The sequence below is a fragment of the Punica granatum genome, chromosome 8, assembly GCF_007655135.1.
Source record: "Punica granatum isolate Tunisia-2019 chromosome 8, ASM765513v2, whole genome shotgun sequence".
NCBI classification, from domain to species: Eukaryota; Viridiplantae; Streptophyta; class Magnoliopsida; order Myrtales; family Lythraceae; genus Punica; species Punica granatum.
Genome location: NC_045134.1, coordinates 13,068,744 through 13,087,959, shown reverse-complemented (window position 1 = coordinate 13,087,959; position 19,216 = coordinate 13,068,744). Strand labels below are relative to the sequence as shown.

General features: G+C 40.1%; 1 protein-coding gene across 1 annotated transcript; it reads left to right on the top strand.

Annotated features, from left to right (window-relative positions):
- The first annotated feature begins 11,230 nt into the window (after positions 1-11,230).
- On the top strand, positions 11,231-13,511 carry LOC116187024 (amino acid permease 3-like). The gene is made up of 5 exons (XM_031515599.1): positions 11,231-11,515; positions 11,612-11,839; positions 11,922-12,015; positions 12,114-12,468; positions 12,570-13,511. Exons 1-5 carry the CDS (start codon positions 11,272-11,274, stop codon positions 13,221-13,223), a joined length of 1,575 nt encoding a protein of 524 aa, XP_031371459.1. The 5' UTR covers positions 11,231-11,271; the 3' UTR covers positions 13,224-13,511.
- The last annotated feature ends 5,705 nt before the right edge of the window (positions 13,512-19,216 follow it).

The window sequence follows — 19,216 nt, the reverse complement described above, 5'->3', positions numbered from 1 at the left end:
AGATTTTGTACCATTCGCGTCACGATTTAAAAAGTTTTGTATCACCCAAGTCATTTTCCCGACTAGATCACTGCTAAAGATCAATTAGGTCAGTGGCCGTTCAACCTCTAGTGGTTTAGTTTGGCGATAAAGAGGAGTATAAGTAATCATCTCGTCCCAAGTTCCAAACCCTTTGAGGTCACTTATTGAGCCAATTGGCCAGTTTACCTATCCCCAAAGTTCTCAGGGCGTGAAGATTAGTTGGGCAAACCCCGGTCACCCTTGGTTAGGGAAAAAATAAAAAAAGAGGTCAGTAGTCCCTTTTATGAATGTATCTTCCACTTCAACTGAGGTGTGAAAATCCTTGACTAACCACAAACCAAGGTGGTGTTTAATAAATTATGTGTATAAAAAATGAATACTTAATTAATTAAGAGAATGAATGTATAGAAAAAAGGAGAAATAATAAGAATGAGAAGAAATTTTGTGAGGAATAAAAAGTATCAATAAGTGAAAAATGACTTATTTCATTAAGTCAAAATTTTCTACTGATTTCATTTAGTGATTTTTTGTTTAATGACAAAGTAGTTTAAATTCTCATATCTCTTCTTTTTATCTTTCTTATATTCATTTTCCATTATAACTAATTTGTAACTAACTTTTAAATACTTATTTAATTAAATTGAAACAAACAAAACCAATCCCTATAGAAAAAGCGCAAGACTAAGACGAATCAGCCTCTCGGATATATGCTACGTGAAATGCTCTACTTGGAATACGATTAACAATACGACGCGCCAAAGACAGAGAGAACCATCCTAGCCATTTCTGTGAAGAAAAAGATTCGTTATGCTGCCTAAAGCATCATCTCATCATGGTTTTTTTTGTTTTGGTCTTTCCCTGGGTTCATTCCCATGGTATGGGGATGCCTATTTATTATAGTTGTACATTATCTTGAGTATCTTGTATTTCTGTATAGCTTTCTTATGTGAGGCTAGATATCATACGTTTCCTTATATTCCTAGGACTTTCTTCTTTCAATTGGATGTAATTGATCATATAAGGGTCTTCCCTGATGAATGAAAGAGCACACCGAAGATTTTGCAAAATAATTCTGCTCTTTCTCTCCCTCAGTTCTATCATGGTATCAGAGTAGAAGGTCCGAGCTGCAAATCAATTAGTCGACTCTTTGTTCAATCATGTCCGGAGGAAATGTAATCCCAGCTGCTCTCCCTCCTGCAAGAAACGCCCAACGCGAGGCTACTCCTCTTCTAGCAGCGACTTCAGCTTCATTGATTTCACCATACATTGTGACTTCATCCGATGGATTAGTTTTACGACAAATTGAGTGCAAATTGAATGGAGAAAACTATCTTACCAGGTGTCATTTGATGTGGATGGCTATGTGTGCGAAGAACAAGGTAGGTTTTATCGATGGAACTTTACCCGAGCTCGCAGATAGTGACCCGTAGTTACATGGATTGTAAACTCGTTGGAGAAAGACTTGCAACCCAGCATAGCTTGCATTGAGAATGCACGGATTCTCTGGGAAGATTTGAGGCAACGATTTGCTCAGGGAAACGAGATACGAATTTACCAACTAAAGAGCGAGATATATGGATCTCGATAGGAAGGGAAGTTGGCAGCTGAGTATTATGGGTCCCTTAAGGGGCTTTGGGATGAATTGGATAATATCATGGAGTTTGTTACTTGCTTCTGTGCGTGTGTTTGTGGGGTAGCTTAGAATCGACTAGGGCAGAGAGAGAGGGAGAAAGCTCATCCGTTTCTCATGGGATTAAATCCCGAGTTTGCTACGGTTTGTTCTAACATATTAAGCATGGATTTTTTCCCTAATATTAACCGTGTTTATTAGATGGTTTGTTGGGAGGAAAGGCAAAGGGCCATAGCTCATTTCCAGGAGTCACAAGGACAGGAAGCTACTGCATTTGCAGTGAAGGCAACATACGATAATTGACCTGTAGCACAGCGAGGAGGAACCCGACCTCAATGCGACTACTGTAATCGGGTTGGGCACACAAGGAGCACTTGTTTCAAGCTAAATGGACATCCAACTAACCCGGATGGACATTGAAGCTCTGGTGGCTGGGACAGTCAGTATAAAGCAGGAAGCTCGAAAGGATCAAAAGGGTCTTTGGGTAAGAAGCAACACAACTTTCATGGGAAGAGGTCTGCAAGCAGTTTCAATCAAGCAAATGCAGTGCAGACAGTGAACCAGTCGTCTCTAGCTTTGCCTTTCTTTGAAGGACAGATACAACGATTGCTCAGTCTGATCGGGCCTGATGAAGAGGGTGAAAACCAAACCGGTAATCATTTTGATTTCATATCTTGCAATGAGACATGGATTATTGACACTGGAGCCTCTAGACATATGACTGGTTGTTCTCGTTTCTTATTCGAATCATCGTCTTTACGAAGTGACTCATCCGTTTTTATTCCTGACGGGAAATTGGTCCAGGCCACGCATGTTGGTAGTGTGTGCACATTGGAAGAGATTTCGTATTGCCTAAAGTTCTACTCGTTCCATATTTCGATTGCAATCTTATATCTGTTGCTTGGCTTTCGAAAGAAATGAATTGTCAGATAATATTATCCTCTAATTTATGCCTTATTCAGGACCGCGAGTCGAGGAGGATGATTAGAGTCAGTGAGCTTCATGGAGGGGTCTATAATTTGCGATACATTGCTCGAGCTCATGAGGTTAATAAGGTGGCGGCAGTAAGGGAGAATGACGTGTGGTATAAGAGGCTCCGGCATCCATCTCCCTGAGTTTCTATTCCTAATTTATTATTAAAGAATGACGTGAACAAGGATTGTGAGGTTTGCCATAAAGCCAAGCAAACTCGATCTAAATTTTCAAATAGTTTAAATAAAGCGAGCTCGATTTTTCAATTGGTGCATGTTGATATATGGGGCGCTTATAAAGTTCGATCTAATTCGGGTGCATATTACTTCCTAACCATAGTCAATGACTTCAGTAGAGGTTTGTGGATTTACTTGATGTGAGACAAGTCAGAGGCCAAACGACATATAATTAATTTCTGCAACTCATACAAAACCAATTTGGTGCAACCGAGAAGATAATTCGAAGTGACAATGGGTTGGAGTTTTTGTCTCGAGACATGCAAGAATACTATTCACAGAAGGGAATCATTCATCAAACTTTCGTGTGTCGACACTCCTCAACAAAATGGGCGTGTTGAGCGGAAACATCGACACCTTCTAAATATTGCACGAGCCTTACTTATTCAGGCCTCTCTTCCAGTCAAGTTGTAGGGGGAGTGTATTCTAACGGCGGCATATTTAATCAATATCACGCCCACTCAGTATTATTCAGGAAAAGTCCACACGAAGTATTATTTGGCAAGTCTCTTATCTACTCGCACTTGAGACTTTTCAGATCTCTTTGTTATGCACAAATAAGACCACCACCTAAGGATAAGTTCAAGGAACGAGCACGATGACGTATTTTTGCAGGATATCTCCATGGCAAGAACGGATGTCATGTCTATGACCAAAAGACCCATGAATTTTTCGTCTAGAGAGATATAAGGTTTTACGAGAATTCATTCCCTTTCCAAGTTTCAAGAATAGATGGAACGGAAGTTGGCACACCTTGAATGTGCAAGCTGATTTGCATGGGGAAGAAGAAGATGGTGCGGACCAATAGGATGAAGAAGCCCACAGTCCATTGTATGAAGTAAATGTAGGAAGCCTAGGAGAAAGCCCAATAAGGCCTGATGGCAGCCTAGCAGGTTCCAGATTTTCGGGTCGCGCCTATTCGGATCAAGATTCTTTGAGTCGTGCATCTCCGGGTCATGTCACTCCATCGATTCGAAATAACAGTCTGCCGCATGAATTCCGCCCAAGCTCACCTAGTAGGCCGGCCCAGTCTCCACTGCGTGCACATGACAGCCCCACCTAGGTTCCTCCTCCGCTGGGCCGCACAGAGGAGCCTAACACAAGCCCAGAATCCTCATCAGATACAATTTTAGAGGATAGTCCCATCTTATAACGATCCGATCGAGTGCGTAGGCCGCCTTTATTTCTAATGGACTATGTGTGTCATATGGCAATGACCAAATCTTCTCCCCTTCACTCATCCGAACCTCTAAACTCCCCAGGTACACCGTATTCTCTTAGAAACTATTTATCCTATGCAGGTGCTACCGATAAATATATATCATTCCTTGCCGCTTTAGATTCGGATGTTGAACCTCGTTCTTATAGAGAGGCCACTCGTGACTTGAGGTGGCAAGCGGCCATGGCAGAGGAACTTCGGGCACTTGAACTCAATGGTACCTGGAGTTTGAGCACTTTAACCCCGGGGAAGAAATCCCGTTGATTGTAAATGGGTTTACAAAATCAAGCATCATGCTGATGGTTCTGTTGAGAAGTATAAAGCCCGACTTGTGGCTAAGGGCTTCACATAGGTAGAAGGGGTTGATTTTAGTGAGACATTTGCTCCGGTTGCCAAACTCGTGACAGTCAAATGTTTTCTCGTTGTTGCTGTTATGAAGAAATGGGAAATCCATCAGATGGATGTGCACAATGCTTTTTCTTCATGGAGATCTACACGAGGAAGTTTATATGTCACTTCCACCTAATCTTTATGCCACTCAAATAGGGCAAGTATGTCGGCTTCATAAGTCCCTCTATGGCTTACGATAGGCTTCCGGGAATTGGTTTTCCAAATTAGCAGACATCTTATTTGCGTATGGATTCAAGCAGTTCGGGCTGATCATTCACTTTTTACTTATTCCAGAGACACTAACTTCATTACCATACTCATCTTTCTGGATGCCTTACTAGTTGCCCATAATTCATCTACTCACTGCACCACGTTCAAAAGGTGCCTCAGTTCTTGTTCTTGCATTAAGGACTTAGGCTCTTTAAGGTATTTCCTTGGCATAGAAGTGTCTCATATGGATTCGGGGTTGTTTCTTTGTCAACGGAAATATGCCATTGACATTTTGTCTAAGTGTGGAATGCTGGATTCTCATCCTTCTGGGTTTCCTATGGAATAGAATCATCGACTTTTCTCCGATTCTGGTGCTCTACTTGATGATCCAAGGCAATATCATCGACTTGTTGGACACCTTTTGTATCTCACTATCACAAGGCCAGAAATCACCTATTCTGTCCAAATCCTATCACAGTTTATGCAAACACCTCTTCAGGATCATTAGGATGCAGTCATTCGTGTACTTCATTATATAAAATAATCACCTGGGCAAGGAATTTTGATTCATCCCCAGTCATTGGAGCTCACCACATTCTGCGATTCCGATTGGGCTAACTGCCCTATGACCCGTCGTTCTATCACTAGCTACTTTATAACTATCGGAGGAAGTTCCAGCTCCTAGAAAATGAAGAAGCAAACTATTGTCTCACGCTCTTATGCTGAGCAGAATACAGGGTCATGGCCACTACAGTTAGTGAGATCATCTGGCTATGTAGTCTATTATCATCTCTCGGTATCACCTTATCTCAACCCACTCAACTGTTTTGTGATAATCAGGCATCGCTTCCCATTGCTACCAACCCAGTTTTTCATGAGCGCACGAAATATATTGAGATTGATTGCCATTTCATTCGCGATCATATTAAGAGTAATGTCATCGCTGCCGCACACATCTCCATGAAACATCAATTGGGGACTTATTCACTAAGGCATTGGGTCGAGATCGTTTTCTTTTTCTTCTCAGCAAGTTGGGCGTTCGTAATCCTTACGCACCAACTTAAGGGGGTATTATAGTTGTACATTATTTTGAGTATCTTGTTATTTTGTATAGCTTTCTTATGTTAGGCTAGATATCATACGTTTCCTTATATTCCTAGGACTTTCTTCTTTCAACTGGATGTAATTGATCATATAAGGGTCTTTGCTGATGAATGAAAGAGCACACCAAAGATTCTGCAGAATAATTCTGCACCTTCTCTCCCTCAGTTCTATCACTATTTGGAGATTTTTTTATCTATTTATACTTGTATCTTAGTGGGCCAAAAGCTCAGGGTCGGCTCAGAAGTGGCTGATCGGCTTCTCTCTCTCTCTCTCTCTCTCGCTCGCTCTCTCTCCCAATTTTTGTATTGGGGGCATGGCATGCAACTTGGGGAGCTAATAATTATAATACAAAGGCTGCCAGGCAGAGCACCTAACTGCGTGCAATAATCTGAGGAGAATCACAAGTACTTTTATTAGTCCTATCTTCTTTTTGTCAACATGTTGATTGTCAAGGGGAGGGGTCCCCCCTTCTTTTCTCTCTATCAAAAACAAAAAAGCCTTGAAAGAGATACATGTATGTATTATGCCGTTCGTATATATTCTCTTCTCATTCATCCATTATTAATTTTTCTATTATTCTTTTACTTATCAACGCGTGAAAAAATAACTCATCTCGCACATATACCTCACCATCGCACTTTTTCGACTCTCCACAATCTGCAGTCACAATTTTTATCTTTCTGTTATATATATGTATATAATATATGATTTGGTTCCTTATTTTCTTTCTTTTCCCCAATTTATTACACTTTTTTTTAAGTTAATTACAACGAATAGGGGGCAATTAGACCCCATAGACATGTGCTTTGAAAATGGTCTCTCTTTTTCTTTTTAGGTTGAAGGAAATTGCACTTCCTTTACTTCACATGCATGTGCATTCAAGAAAGTATATATACATATATTGCTGAATAAATGTATTTCCCTGAGATATAAACATCCAATATTTAAGATCAGTAGATAAGTATAGAGGCATCAAAAAAATCTCATAAATGCACTAAAATATCCGATAAATTTTATTGGTATGGGAACTGTACCCGACAAGGATATGTATTTTTCTCTTGAAAAACAGAGAGGATATATATTATGTGTGTTCATATATGTGCTTTAAAAATGTAGGCCGCCATTGCTTTGCTTTCGGGGATTACTAAATACATATATACATAACTGTATGAAGAGGTACGACAATATTGCATGCTTATTACAGTTACATTGATTGTTCTGTCATTGGATCGTGTACATCTATGTAGGGATAAGTGTGTAATTGCGATGTATGGTTCTTTTTCTTTTTATTCAGGTGTGATTTATTATTTTTTCTTGTTTCCTCTACTTAATGTCTGAAAGACTAATCAATACCGACTAATTCTTATTCGAGCCGGAGATATTTGGGTTTTCCCTCAAGGATATTTGTGCCATGTAGATAGAAAATATCATAAAGCAACAAGCTTTTTGGCAAGGCCTGTCGAAGCCCCCAAAATAAAATCGGTTTCCCCAAAACTTGTAGTAAGAAAAGGGTGAGAGCCGAGTCGAAATCCCAAAGGAGGCTAAAAGATTCTCTAAACCAATGAGCTAGCAAAGTAACGATAGGGGAATTTTGATAATCAAGAAACTAAATTGCAGCAAAAACAATTTAAAAGTGCAAGGGAGAGTAAGTAATCAATAATCGAGAGACGTATGACTTGAGTTCGAAAACCACCTAGCGTTTGGTTGATCATAGAAGCATCAGAATGTAAATTTCAGCAGCTAAGATTCGATTCCCGCGACCGCAAGGAATCAACTAGCATCTAAATTCTAACTAGTCAAAACACCGTCTAACTAGTAAGTTCATCAACTAGTTAACAAGGTATCAACCGATTCCCTAATTAACTAAGCGACAGCTTTAAGCGCAAGGATGCCTTAACCTGAGCGATTAATTGATTCATCAATTAATTGACTCGTCCTATCATTCTCTAACCAATTAGGGCAGCAACTACCGTTTGTTCCTAATTAGTCTTGCTTCGAATCGATTTCTACAAACACCGTAGTAGTCGTCGATAAGCTAATTTACAAATATCCTATTCACAACCATGACAGAATACTTGTAACGATGACATCCAAGAATAAATAAGTGCTGAAATCGAAATATTAAAACCTGCTCCTCACAACCAAACCGTGAGGTTTCCGTTCTCAAGTCAAACGAAACAAATTAGCCACGCATGGCTATGCAGGGATCCATGAAAACTGATGATCGTTGGAGGAACACTCCGCAGCCGCCAGCCTCCTCTCCCAGTTTCTCTCCACAGAAAACTAAACTTCCAGCAAAAAAAAACCCTAAACCTAAATGATCCATAGGTTTTTATATCTCCCTCAAAAATAGGAAACAAATAATGAACATATCTTAAAGATTTCCTAAAAAACTCCCATTGTAACTGAAAGGGAATTCTAAGATTTGCAAATAAATCGAGAATTGATTCTAAACTCCCTCTCGGATCGGTTGTGCACGTGGTGCACCACTAACCAGAAGTCCTTGTATCCTTGCAAGTTCCATCTAGATACTTCAATGGTCTCCAATTCATCCCGAACATGCATCAAATTGCCTTCAATTCTTTTCTTGGACAATTTTCCTATAAATCGTCATCCAAGCATCAGATACCATGAAAACAACATAAAACCGAGTCTAAATTTTACCCATTTCATGGACAAATCCTCTCTTATCACTTTTCTTTATCACTACTTTTTTGCTAAATTTCTTTGTCACGACTTAGATATACCTAATATTTATTAATCATATTATCATTACTTTTTCATTCTATTTATCTTCAATTCAACAACACAATTATTACTTTTCCCTTTATTTAATCTTTTAATTATTCAATTCAAATTTTAATACTAAATTCTCTCAACTATTTTTTTTTTCACAATTCAATAACACAATCATTACTTTATCTCAACTATTCAGTACTTTTTCACACTTTTTCTCATAATTCAACAAAATAATTATTACAAATCAATTAAAATTAAAACCCAACTCAACTCAACTCAAATACCATACACATTCTTAATTAGCTTCGTACTATATATATTGTATGATACTAAATTGCCGATTATTTACGTCCATATGAATTCACATTATTTACTTTTAAGATTCAGAACTCGCTTCGATAACAGACGATGACAGATGTTGGTCTTGTCATATTGGAGAAAGCTTTCGTTTCTCGGATGAAAAGGACAGATCTCTTTGGAACTAACATCTAATCTCGTACTAAAGTAACGGACATAATGAGACGACCTAATCGGTAGAAATTAATATGGTATGAGTTGACTCAACATCAACAAGGACGTTTTTTAGCAATCAAGAATTTCATCGACAAGACGCAACAGCTTAGATAGTTACATATGTGATTGTAATGGTCGATTAATCACGCATACGACCTGACACGACTGACGCTGGAGGAGGAACATTCTTCTCGTATATCTCTGTTCTTGTAGCATCTTCCTAATTATCAACATATATATATATATATATATATATACACGCCCAAGGACCAATTTGTTGGTGGACTAGTCAAAGCTTAAGCATTGCATCTTATGTGTCAAAACAATTCCATTCCATATCAATTTAAGTGATGTTATTGCGGTATGCACATTTGATGAACTTGAAGGGCTCTCAGCGATTATCAAACCCAGCGAACTATAGCTATAACTCGCCAGCTAACTAACGGAGTATATCGTTTTGGAATATATACTTATTATAGTAATTTACAATATAATAATGACCGAAAAGATTAGTGCACAATGTAAGTTGGAAGAATATGGTCGATCAGTCTTTCCCTTTGACCTGAAAAGCTTAACTAAAATAGGTTCCTTAATGCCGAGAGATTAAGGGCATCGAGAATGGTTAGTGCGACGTGTACGATGCGCATCCCCCCACGTGTCCAATCGTAAAGGGAATGCATGATAGATCCCCCCACATCAACCCTATCATAAAAAATTCATCTCGTATAATTTCTAGCTGGCTTAGAATATGACTTGTAGCTTTATTCTTTTAAGAAAATTATATGCAATATGTAAGAAAAATCAAGTGCGGAAGCAATAATTTAAACATTAACTTCATTGGAGTTAGTGATACTAGGATGTTGCTATGGACTCGAGTCTCGAGACACGAGCCACATGTGATCTCCTCACATCTAGCCATCGTCTTGTACTTATGGATGGATCATGATCACCTGCACAAAAGAAAAATCAAGAAATTCTCTTTTCAATACTTAAATTACTAACAAAAGAAAAGAAGAGCGTAATTCACGGACATAATAACATATCAGAATTACCGAATATCGATTTAATGTAACCTATTAGACGGACAAAGCAAACACAAAAATGAGATAACTCGGGGATGGATCTTTGCTACAAGATCGAGCAAAGGCCGACACTGTTCACAAAGCACAGGAACCTTACGCACCTCTCATGGGAGCCGCTTACTGTAAATTGACCATCATAAATCTGTAAGTAGTTACTCTATTTATAATGTGGTTACAAATGCAGTTAAGGGTTTACAAAATATCTTATAAATAACCACTTAGAATTTTAATAGATATCAGATAAATATAGTCCGGTTGCACATGGACGGATCCAATTCAGTTAGACCTCAATTTCCTACATGATATATAGCTCATAAGTATGTTTGTGCTGTCCCAAGGAGACGCGATCGACAAATGATACCAATGGACTAGACTTCATTTGAATGTCGTGGTAAATATGCAAAAACTTATCTGGACATTGAAAAAAGGTACATGTAATTTTGTTGCGAGAAATAAAATTTATTATACTCCGTCGCGTATGCCACGTAGTATAACATATAGTTGTCTGTATTTTCAGAAAACCAATTGTCGGTTAGGGCTAACTAAGATTGTTAATGTACGCGGTATGGAATGTCTATACAATCGTGTCAATAAAACGAAAGAGACCAGGTTTGACGTATTTGCTAATATCCATCGAATTCCCATTTGAATTCCCATTTAAGGGAAGAAAGGGAAAAGAAAAAACTCAAGAGGCCATCAAAGGGGAAGAAAGAAATCAAAGAAACATGGAGTAGATATAATATATAATATTATATATATATATATATATATATGGAAAACATATTAAAAGGTGGTTTTACGTCCAGTCTGTGTGTCCTGATCGAAGAGTTCATGGCCTCTCTTTCCGCAGTAATTGGGAAGAAAAGAAACGATAAGTGAGGAATGATATGCCCCAACGATCTATGGCAATCATTATTCAGTTTTATGTATAAAACTGTATTTGCAAATTTGACCACCATTTTTTTTCTTTGTAGAAATATAAAGCTAAAATACAGATTTAAATTAATTAAATATACTAATAATAATATTAATTAATACGACTGCATAATGCCATAAATGAATAAGCAGCAGAACCCTATTCTCTGTGGGGAACCGATGATGGAGAAGCGACACACGAGCGGGACTCAATCAGAGGTCCTCATTTAAAGGGAGAGAATGGAACGGGATATATATAACCCCATCCTATTTCTTGCTTGCTTACTTGAAATTCATCCTTCCATAGAGGCAGTAACCCAAGCCCATCAGGTTCTTAAATTCAATTGTCCACTTGATATGCTCGGTCCAATTGTCCACCAGAACGCAGCAGCTCCCCAAAGTCAAGTCTACAGTATCTCGCTTGATATGCAACTGCCGGGCGGCTCCAGGTGCTTCGACGATGATGGCCGCCTCAAGAGAACCGGTAAATTCATCGACTGTCGACTCAACCCGCACAATATACATATATGCACTCTGTTTCTCATTTCAATAATGTTTTGGTCCTTTGGGTTGGCTGCAGGAACGGTGTGGACAGCCAGCGCGCACATTATAACAGCCGGGTCGGGGGTGCTGTCTCTGGCTTGGGCCATGGCACAGCTCGGCTGGATTGCTGGCCCCGCCATGTTGTTCCTCTTCTCCTTCGTCACTTACTACACCTCCGCCCTCCTTGCTGCCTGTTACCGTTCCGGTGACCCTGTCTATGGAAAGCGCAACTACACTTGCATGGACGCTGTCCGCTCGAATCTCGGTAAGTGAATCTTTGTCCCCTGGAATGTTTTCGCGACCATAGCTTGAGTTTTCCTTATGGTTTTCAAGTGAAACTGTTGCAGGTGGGTTTAAAGCCAAGCTATGTGGGCTGGTTCAGTACCTGAACCTGTATGGAGTTTCCATTGGCTGCACGATTGCTTCCTCTATTAGCATGATGTGAGTGCTCACACGGCATTTTTGTAGCCAAAAAAAAAGGCACGTGAAATTGTGTTATTGGTTTGAATTTGAGTTTTCGTTTTTCTGGAATTGGACAGGGCGACTAGTCGATTGAACTGCTTCCACGATAAGGGAGAAAAGAATCCGTGCCACGCGAACAGCACCCCATACATGATAGCCTTTGGGATTGTTGAGATAATCTTGTCTCAGATACCCGACTTCGACCAACTGTTGTGGCTCTCCATCCTGGCTGCTGTCATGTCCTTCACCTACTCCACCATCGGGCTTGGCCTCGGAGTCGCTAAGGTTGCTGAAACCGGGAAGTTCCGGGGAAGTCTGACCGGTATCAGTATTGGGACAGTGACTGAAACCCAGAAGATGTGGAGGAGCTTCCAGGCTCTTGGAGACGTAGCCTTTGTTTACTCTTACTCCATCATCCTCATTGAAATTCAGGTACATTATTAACCTTCCCGAGATCAAATTGATTATGTGCCACCAATTTTATGCCTCAGAAAAAGGTCACTCATCGATTTCGTAAATTTATTATGAAACAGGATACTATCAAGTCCCCGCCATCAGAGGCCAAGACAATGAAAAAGGCAACCTTGATCATTGTCGCTGTCACGACCCTGTTCTACATGCTCTGCGGGTGCTTCGGTTATGCTGCCTTTGGGGACATGTCCCCTGGGAATCTCCTGACGGGTTTCAGTTTCTACAACCCGTTCTGGCTCGTCGACATAGCGAACGCAGCTATAGTGATCCACCTCGTGGGCGCATACCAGGTTTACTGCCAACCCCTCTTCGAGTTCATCGAGAAGTATGCCACAGGGTGGTTCCCAGATAGCCAGTTCATCAAGAAGGACATCAAGGTCCCTATCCCGGGCTTCAAGTCCTACAAGCTCAACCTCTTTAGGTTGGTTTGGAGGACAATCTTCGTCATCATCACAACGGTCATCTCTATGCTGCTTCCTTTCTTCAACGATGTGGTCGGTCTTGTCGGGGCACTTGGGTTTTGGCCACTGACCGTCTACTTCCCGGTCGAGATGTACATTGTCCAAGAAAAGATCCCCAAGTGGAGCACCAAGTGGCTCTGCCTCCAAATCCTAAGCTTCGCATGCCTCATCATCACCATCGCCGCTGCCGCCGGCTCAGTTGCAGGCGTCGTGCTCAACCTTAAGTCGTATGAGCCGTTCTCGACCGCCTACTAACCACTGACATGACGAAACAGAGTCAAAGAAAGAAGCAATGGGAACTTCGGGTTGATCATAAGTAGCTTTCCAAGTGTCAAATTTACATGCATTAGTTACATCAAAGATAGTTGAAATCCACAATATCAGCTTTCATTTATCATTGCAAGAACAAGAAGAAACAGGGGAGGGGGCGGCTTGTATCTATTTACATGTAATTAAGGGCATGGCTCCTCGTTGTCAACCTTTGTTGTAACTTTTTCTTATTTTCCAATGAGAATAATTCATGAACTCCAAACGTTTGACTAATTTGTCTTCCCGAAAACATGACACTCAATTTTTCTAACAAATTGTCCGATGCTATGAACTATTAGATTGGTGAGGTCGTTTCCCCAAGGTAATGACCAAATTGCAAGCGGAAAATAACTACAGGACGTGGTACAGTTGAAAAACTGCATTTTCAATGAAAAAAATTTACTAGAAGTGTAGGAATTTGAAATTCATTGAAATATTTCGTGACTAGCGGCGCCAAGTCGATGGTTGAGTGGGAGATTATTAATTTCAGCCAATTGGTAAGACACAATTTACTGATGGAAAATCATTGACTCAACTTTTCAAGTTGTTAATTCAAGGTGCCGTCAACTAGAATAGCAGTAGTGCCAAGTCGACGCCCGAGTAAAAGTTTGATTAGTCTCAATTAATAGATTGGAGATACATCGTACTTCACTTTAAAATAGAAAAGAAAAAATCGTTGATGGGAGATCATTGACTCAATCAATGGAACAAGCTGTTAGTTTCAAGGTGCTATCAATAGAAAAAGCAGGTTCAAGCTATGCCAAAAAAGGAAGGAAAGAGAATTTGATTTTAGAGTTGAATTTTAATTTTAATTAGTTTGTAATGATTGTGTTATTGAAGTATGAGAAAAAGTGTGAAAAAGTAATGAATAGTTGAAGAAAGTAATTATTGTATCGTTGAATTGTAGAAAAAATAATAAATAGTTTGGAAAAAATAATGATTGTGCTGTTGAATTGTGAAAAAAATAATGAATAGTTGAGAAAAATTAGTATTAAAAATTAAATTTAAAAAGAGAAATAATAATTATGTTGTAAAATTGAAGATAAATTGAGTTAAGTGGAGTAGAATTAAAATATATTTTGTAAAACCAAACAGGTCGCTTCCCCAGGGCTATTGAAAGTTTGTAAGCTTCTTGTCATTTCAATTTAGATGGGCAATCCGACAATGCATAGCATCCAATTGGAGATGAAAGTGAAGGATCGTGTGAGTGGCTAGTGCAGTGAAAATCAATGGACGGGAAATAAGGTATCATCGCTCGTTAGTTTCCACAAAGAGTACTGTTCTTCACGTTCGCTAAATGAAAAATTAAAAAGGACAATTCGGAAATGTGGCCGTTGAAGCATATTTTGCATGTTCATTCTGTATGGATCTTTTTTCTCATGAGCCTGTAATCGGCCTATTAGCTGAAATTAATAGTTTTGTTTCGTTTTCTGTTTGAGCCTTTGTCACAAGATGCTTTCAATACTGCAAATAAAATTTTGCTCATATAAAACGCAGTTTGTCAATTATATCACACATTATATATGATTTCTTCGGTGGACGTTTCATACACTCATTCTTGGAGTTTGTTTTGGTCCATAATTCATGGGGTACGATCTTTGCATTTTGAGTCAACCTATGAGATATAATTAAATGAGCTCATATTCAATCTAAAAGTTTAAGTTATTAATCTCTTAGTGCGAATAATACCCATCTCCATGATATAGGTATCTGATGAGGTGGAGGTTATGATAGTAGATCCAAAGTCTTTGACATGAAAAACCAATCCAAGAGGTACCATCTACTCTGGATGCAATTCAGTCGATTTTGGACTTATCAAAAGCCGTCTTTGAGACTTACACAGTTCGTTTGGTTTTCAATTATCATTTTACTCCCAACTCATATGTGATAGTGAAAATTTCATTTCAAGTTCATTTTGCACCATGAAGTTAAGTAAAACGATAATCAGAGCTAGGGAGACGACTAAGTATATCTAAACAATTATGTTGGAAAAGTTATAGCAGTGGCTTAGAAAAAAGATCGTAACATATTGGTTCTCATTTTTATTTTGCGATAGTAAAAATAAATCTTTTATCTACCGCAACTTGTTTGAGTTGCATATGTAGCCTATACCACTGATATAGGTTAAAATTTTTTCGATAGATATTATTTTCGCTGGATTATGGGTTAAATTTTTATAGATATATATACAGTACAATGACTTAACATTGACAATAAATGTAAAAATATGATATCTTTCGAGTTATGATATATACATTGGCAACAGATTAAGGTAAATCAATTAATGAAGGATTCAACCAAAGTCAACATCCCAAATAAACGTACGTGCCAACATAATCATCCCATTTTTTTTTATATTTATCAATCATCCCAAATTAACATGCCTAATAAGACCATTAATACTCCTTGGGTCCAACACCCACCCCCAACCCCCCCCCCCCCCAAAAAAATGACATCAAGCAGAACATCAGAAGCCTCATTGGCCCCGTTTGAAATTGGGGTTTGATTTTAGAATCGTGATTTTAATTTTAACTCTACCCATGACAAAACAAATTACACTCATTAAAGTCAAAATAATGGGCCCCACCCATAAATATTTACACCACTTCATTTTAATACAACTCCATAATTACAATATTCTCAAATGAATGTGGACCCGCAAGTTTGACCAAATACTCCGTAAAATCACAATCAAAGTCAAGTTAAAATCAAACCTAAATTTCAAATGCCACCATAAAATCTTACTTTATTTGGATTCAAAGTTGTATTATAAAATCTTACTTTAACTTAATTCTACCCATAGCAAAACAAAATTATACCCATAACAAAACAAAATAACTCATACAAAATCAAAGGGTGGGCCTCATACATAACCATTTATACCACTCTTTTTCAAAATCAAAATCTGATTTTAAAATGTTACTTACAAACCAAACGCATAAATAAAATCTGATAAAAGTCCTTAGCACATTCGGTGTGCCAGACTTAACGCAACTCGATTAGCCTCACGATCAATGTGAAAATGTGTCTAATCCAGAGTCTTGAAAGTGCTAGGCTGAGCTTCGCACATACAGCAATGAAATAGTAATAAGTGCTAAGAATCCACATGTAGACGAAGCCATTTACTAAAAAAAAAAAAGAGCCTTGGCATCAAGTATTATGATATAATTATATATAAATACATTTTTTTTTCTATATTACTAGAATTGATATGGAAATGACTACGACATGGGGTATCTGAAGCTAGAAATTGTGGCGGTGGCGGTAGTAGTGGAGACTAGGGGTGGCCGCTACCGGGCGCCGGAGATGGTGGCGGCAAATGCTTGGTAGGCCCACAACCATATGAAATTGCTGAAGACCTTTTCTCTAAATAAATAAATATATAAAAGTATGTTTTTCCTCCTTCTTTTTTGCCCTTTTAAGTATGAGGCCGGTCCATGTGCATTAAATGAAAATAACACAACAATCCGTGTAATATTCCCAAATAATAAGAGATCATATTTATAAAGACTAAGTTGATGGACCCATCGGGAAAAAGAGAGCCTAATTTGCCAACCATAAAATCATATATGTTGAAGTCCAATATAAGCCAATCGAGATATCACTAGTGGGTTGATGTAGTGGGGTTTTAATTTCTATGTTCCCTACCCCCTTTAAAGGAGTAGTAATCAAAAGAGAGAGAGAAATGCTATCTCCGAACACGGACGGCGCGGAAGCGGCCTCTCCTTCCATCACGACGGAAGAGGCCGATCAGCTTGATCATAGCACCAAAAGGGCAAAAAAAGTGGTGGATCGCGGTGGGACACGAAGTAACGCCCGCGCAGGGGAGCCGAGCCAAGGACGATCGGGGGTGGCAGATGACCCGAAGGTGGGCTATGTGGCAGCGCTGCAGGGGAGCCAGATTGGAGCGGGCAGTGGCATATTTCTGGGGGGTCCGGAATCTGAGCAGAAGGCCAAGTCGATGGTTAACTTTACGATCCCCTTACGACCGAGGATCCTACACACCAATGAGGAACTCTCTTGCCTGCGATCTTGATTCAGAGGCTTTATCATCATCAAGGTGTTAGGTAGGAATGTTGGATACACTACGCTAAAGAGGAGGCTTAACCAGTTATGGAGTCCCATTGGCCATTTCGACCTTGTGGATCTACCAAACAATTTCTACGCAGCTAGGTTTTCGTCTGTGGATGCCAAGGAGTGGGTGATGTTAGGGGGACCGTGGATCATACAAGGGAATTATTTGACCGTTCGGGAGTGGACTCATGATTTTAATCCCCGGTTGTCGAGGATTACCAAGGTCGCGGTATGGGTACGAATTTCGGATTTGCCAATGGACTATCACACTGACCTGTCATTGCGTCGAATTGGTTATGCGTTGGGTCGTACAATGAAAATTGACAAGCATACTCAAGGCCTCATTCAGGGGAACTACGCTCGCCTCTGCGCTGAGGTAGATTTCGGGCAGCCGCTGGTGCCTGCAATCGATGTCAATGGCAAGAAATATTAGGTAGAGTACTAGGGGCTAAACCTCATTTGTTTCCATTGTGGCCGATACAGACACGGGAATGAGACATGTTTATCGATGGAAGCCACGAACCAGGTGATTAGGGAGGGCAATGACCAGGAAGTAGAGATGACGATAGTGCTAAAGGAAGATCGAAGGAAGGCGAGATTGCCATTGGGTCAGCGGAGGATGGCCAAGGGGTGGTCGCTCCGGCCGATGATACGGAATTTGGGCCATGGATGCAAGTCCGGGGAAAGAATCGCAAATCACGGCAACAAGCGGGAAGATCGGGACCTATTGGGGGAAAAGAGTCGCATAGTCAAGCGGGAGGATCCGGATATGGATCACGTTTTGCTGCTTTGGTGAAGAAGAATATTCCCTCAGATTCTCCTGACATTTCAGCAACTTGAAAAAATAAGGAAGATTTCAAATAATGGACCTGATGGTGCTGTGGCCCAGAAGGAAAAGGGGAAGGGGTGAGGGCCGCGGCGGGCCGACCCAAGGTGTTGACAAGGAAGAGTGTGGATCAGGGCCTAACGCGTGCTAGCCCAGTTCAGAAACCAGATGCTTCAGGATTTACTCGTCTGACCATTTTGCGAAGGAATGGATATGGCAGAACGAACCCACTTGCAGCAGCCCAGCACCAAGACAGCCCGCGAGTTCAAGGGGCAGGCCCGGCTGATGCGGCCCATCTTCAGGTGGATGGGGCTGCAGCAAATTCCACATGTGGGGAGAGCTTTTGTCTCATCCGGGATCCGGACTCGAACCGGGACGATTCAACGTTGGCATGTGAAGGACTGAATGATATGGAAGATGACCTCCCCAAGGTGAACTTCCAGCTACTGGATGGTGTGATATTGGATGGAAGAGTGGGTGAGGAAGACGAGAGAGTAATGGCTATTGATGAACTCGCCTAATATACGCGGCTAGATACCGGGGTAGGCATGTCCACTATGGAATGCTGAACCAAGTGGTTCTCTTGTGGTGAGGTCCTTCCTAACCCAACTTCCCATTAATATAATGCGATTATTCTTTTGGAATTGTTGTGGTGCTGGCAATGGTAAGTTTACTAGATCGGCTAAAGAGTATTTGTGACTAGAGCGGCCTGATATCGTTATGATTGTGAAGCCGAGGATCAGCGGCGCTAGAGCTGACGCAGTCTGTCAGAAATTTACTTCTTTTACCTGTGAAAGAATTGAAGCTCAGGGATTTGCAGGAGGTATATGGGTTTGGTGAAAGACGGAGAAAATGCAAATTACAGTGGTCAATCGACATCCCCAGGCTATGCATATACGTGTCTGTTGTGGTACCTCGACTTGGTTTCTTACAGTTGTGTACGCGCGACTTGTGGAAAGAGCCCAACTCGATTTATGGCGGTTTTTGCTAGAAGTCTCGAAGCAAGTGATTGGCCCGTGGTTGGTATTAGGTGATTTTA

Bases quoted from the DNA above. Each gene is read 5' to 3' on its own strand.
- LOC116187024 (XM_031515599.1), top strand. From the start codon at position 11,272: ATGGAACGGGATATATATAACCCCATCCTATTTCTTGCTTGCTTACTT. The intron at 12,016-12,113 runs GTGAGTGCTCAC...GGAATTGGACAG, and splicing joins GCTTCCTCTATTAGCATGAT to GGCGACTAGTCGATTGAACT. The intron at 12,469-12,569 runs GTACATTATTAA...ATTATGAAACAG, and splicing joins TCATCCTCATTGAAATTCAG to GATACTATCAAGTCCCCGCC.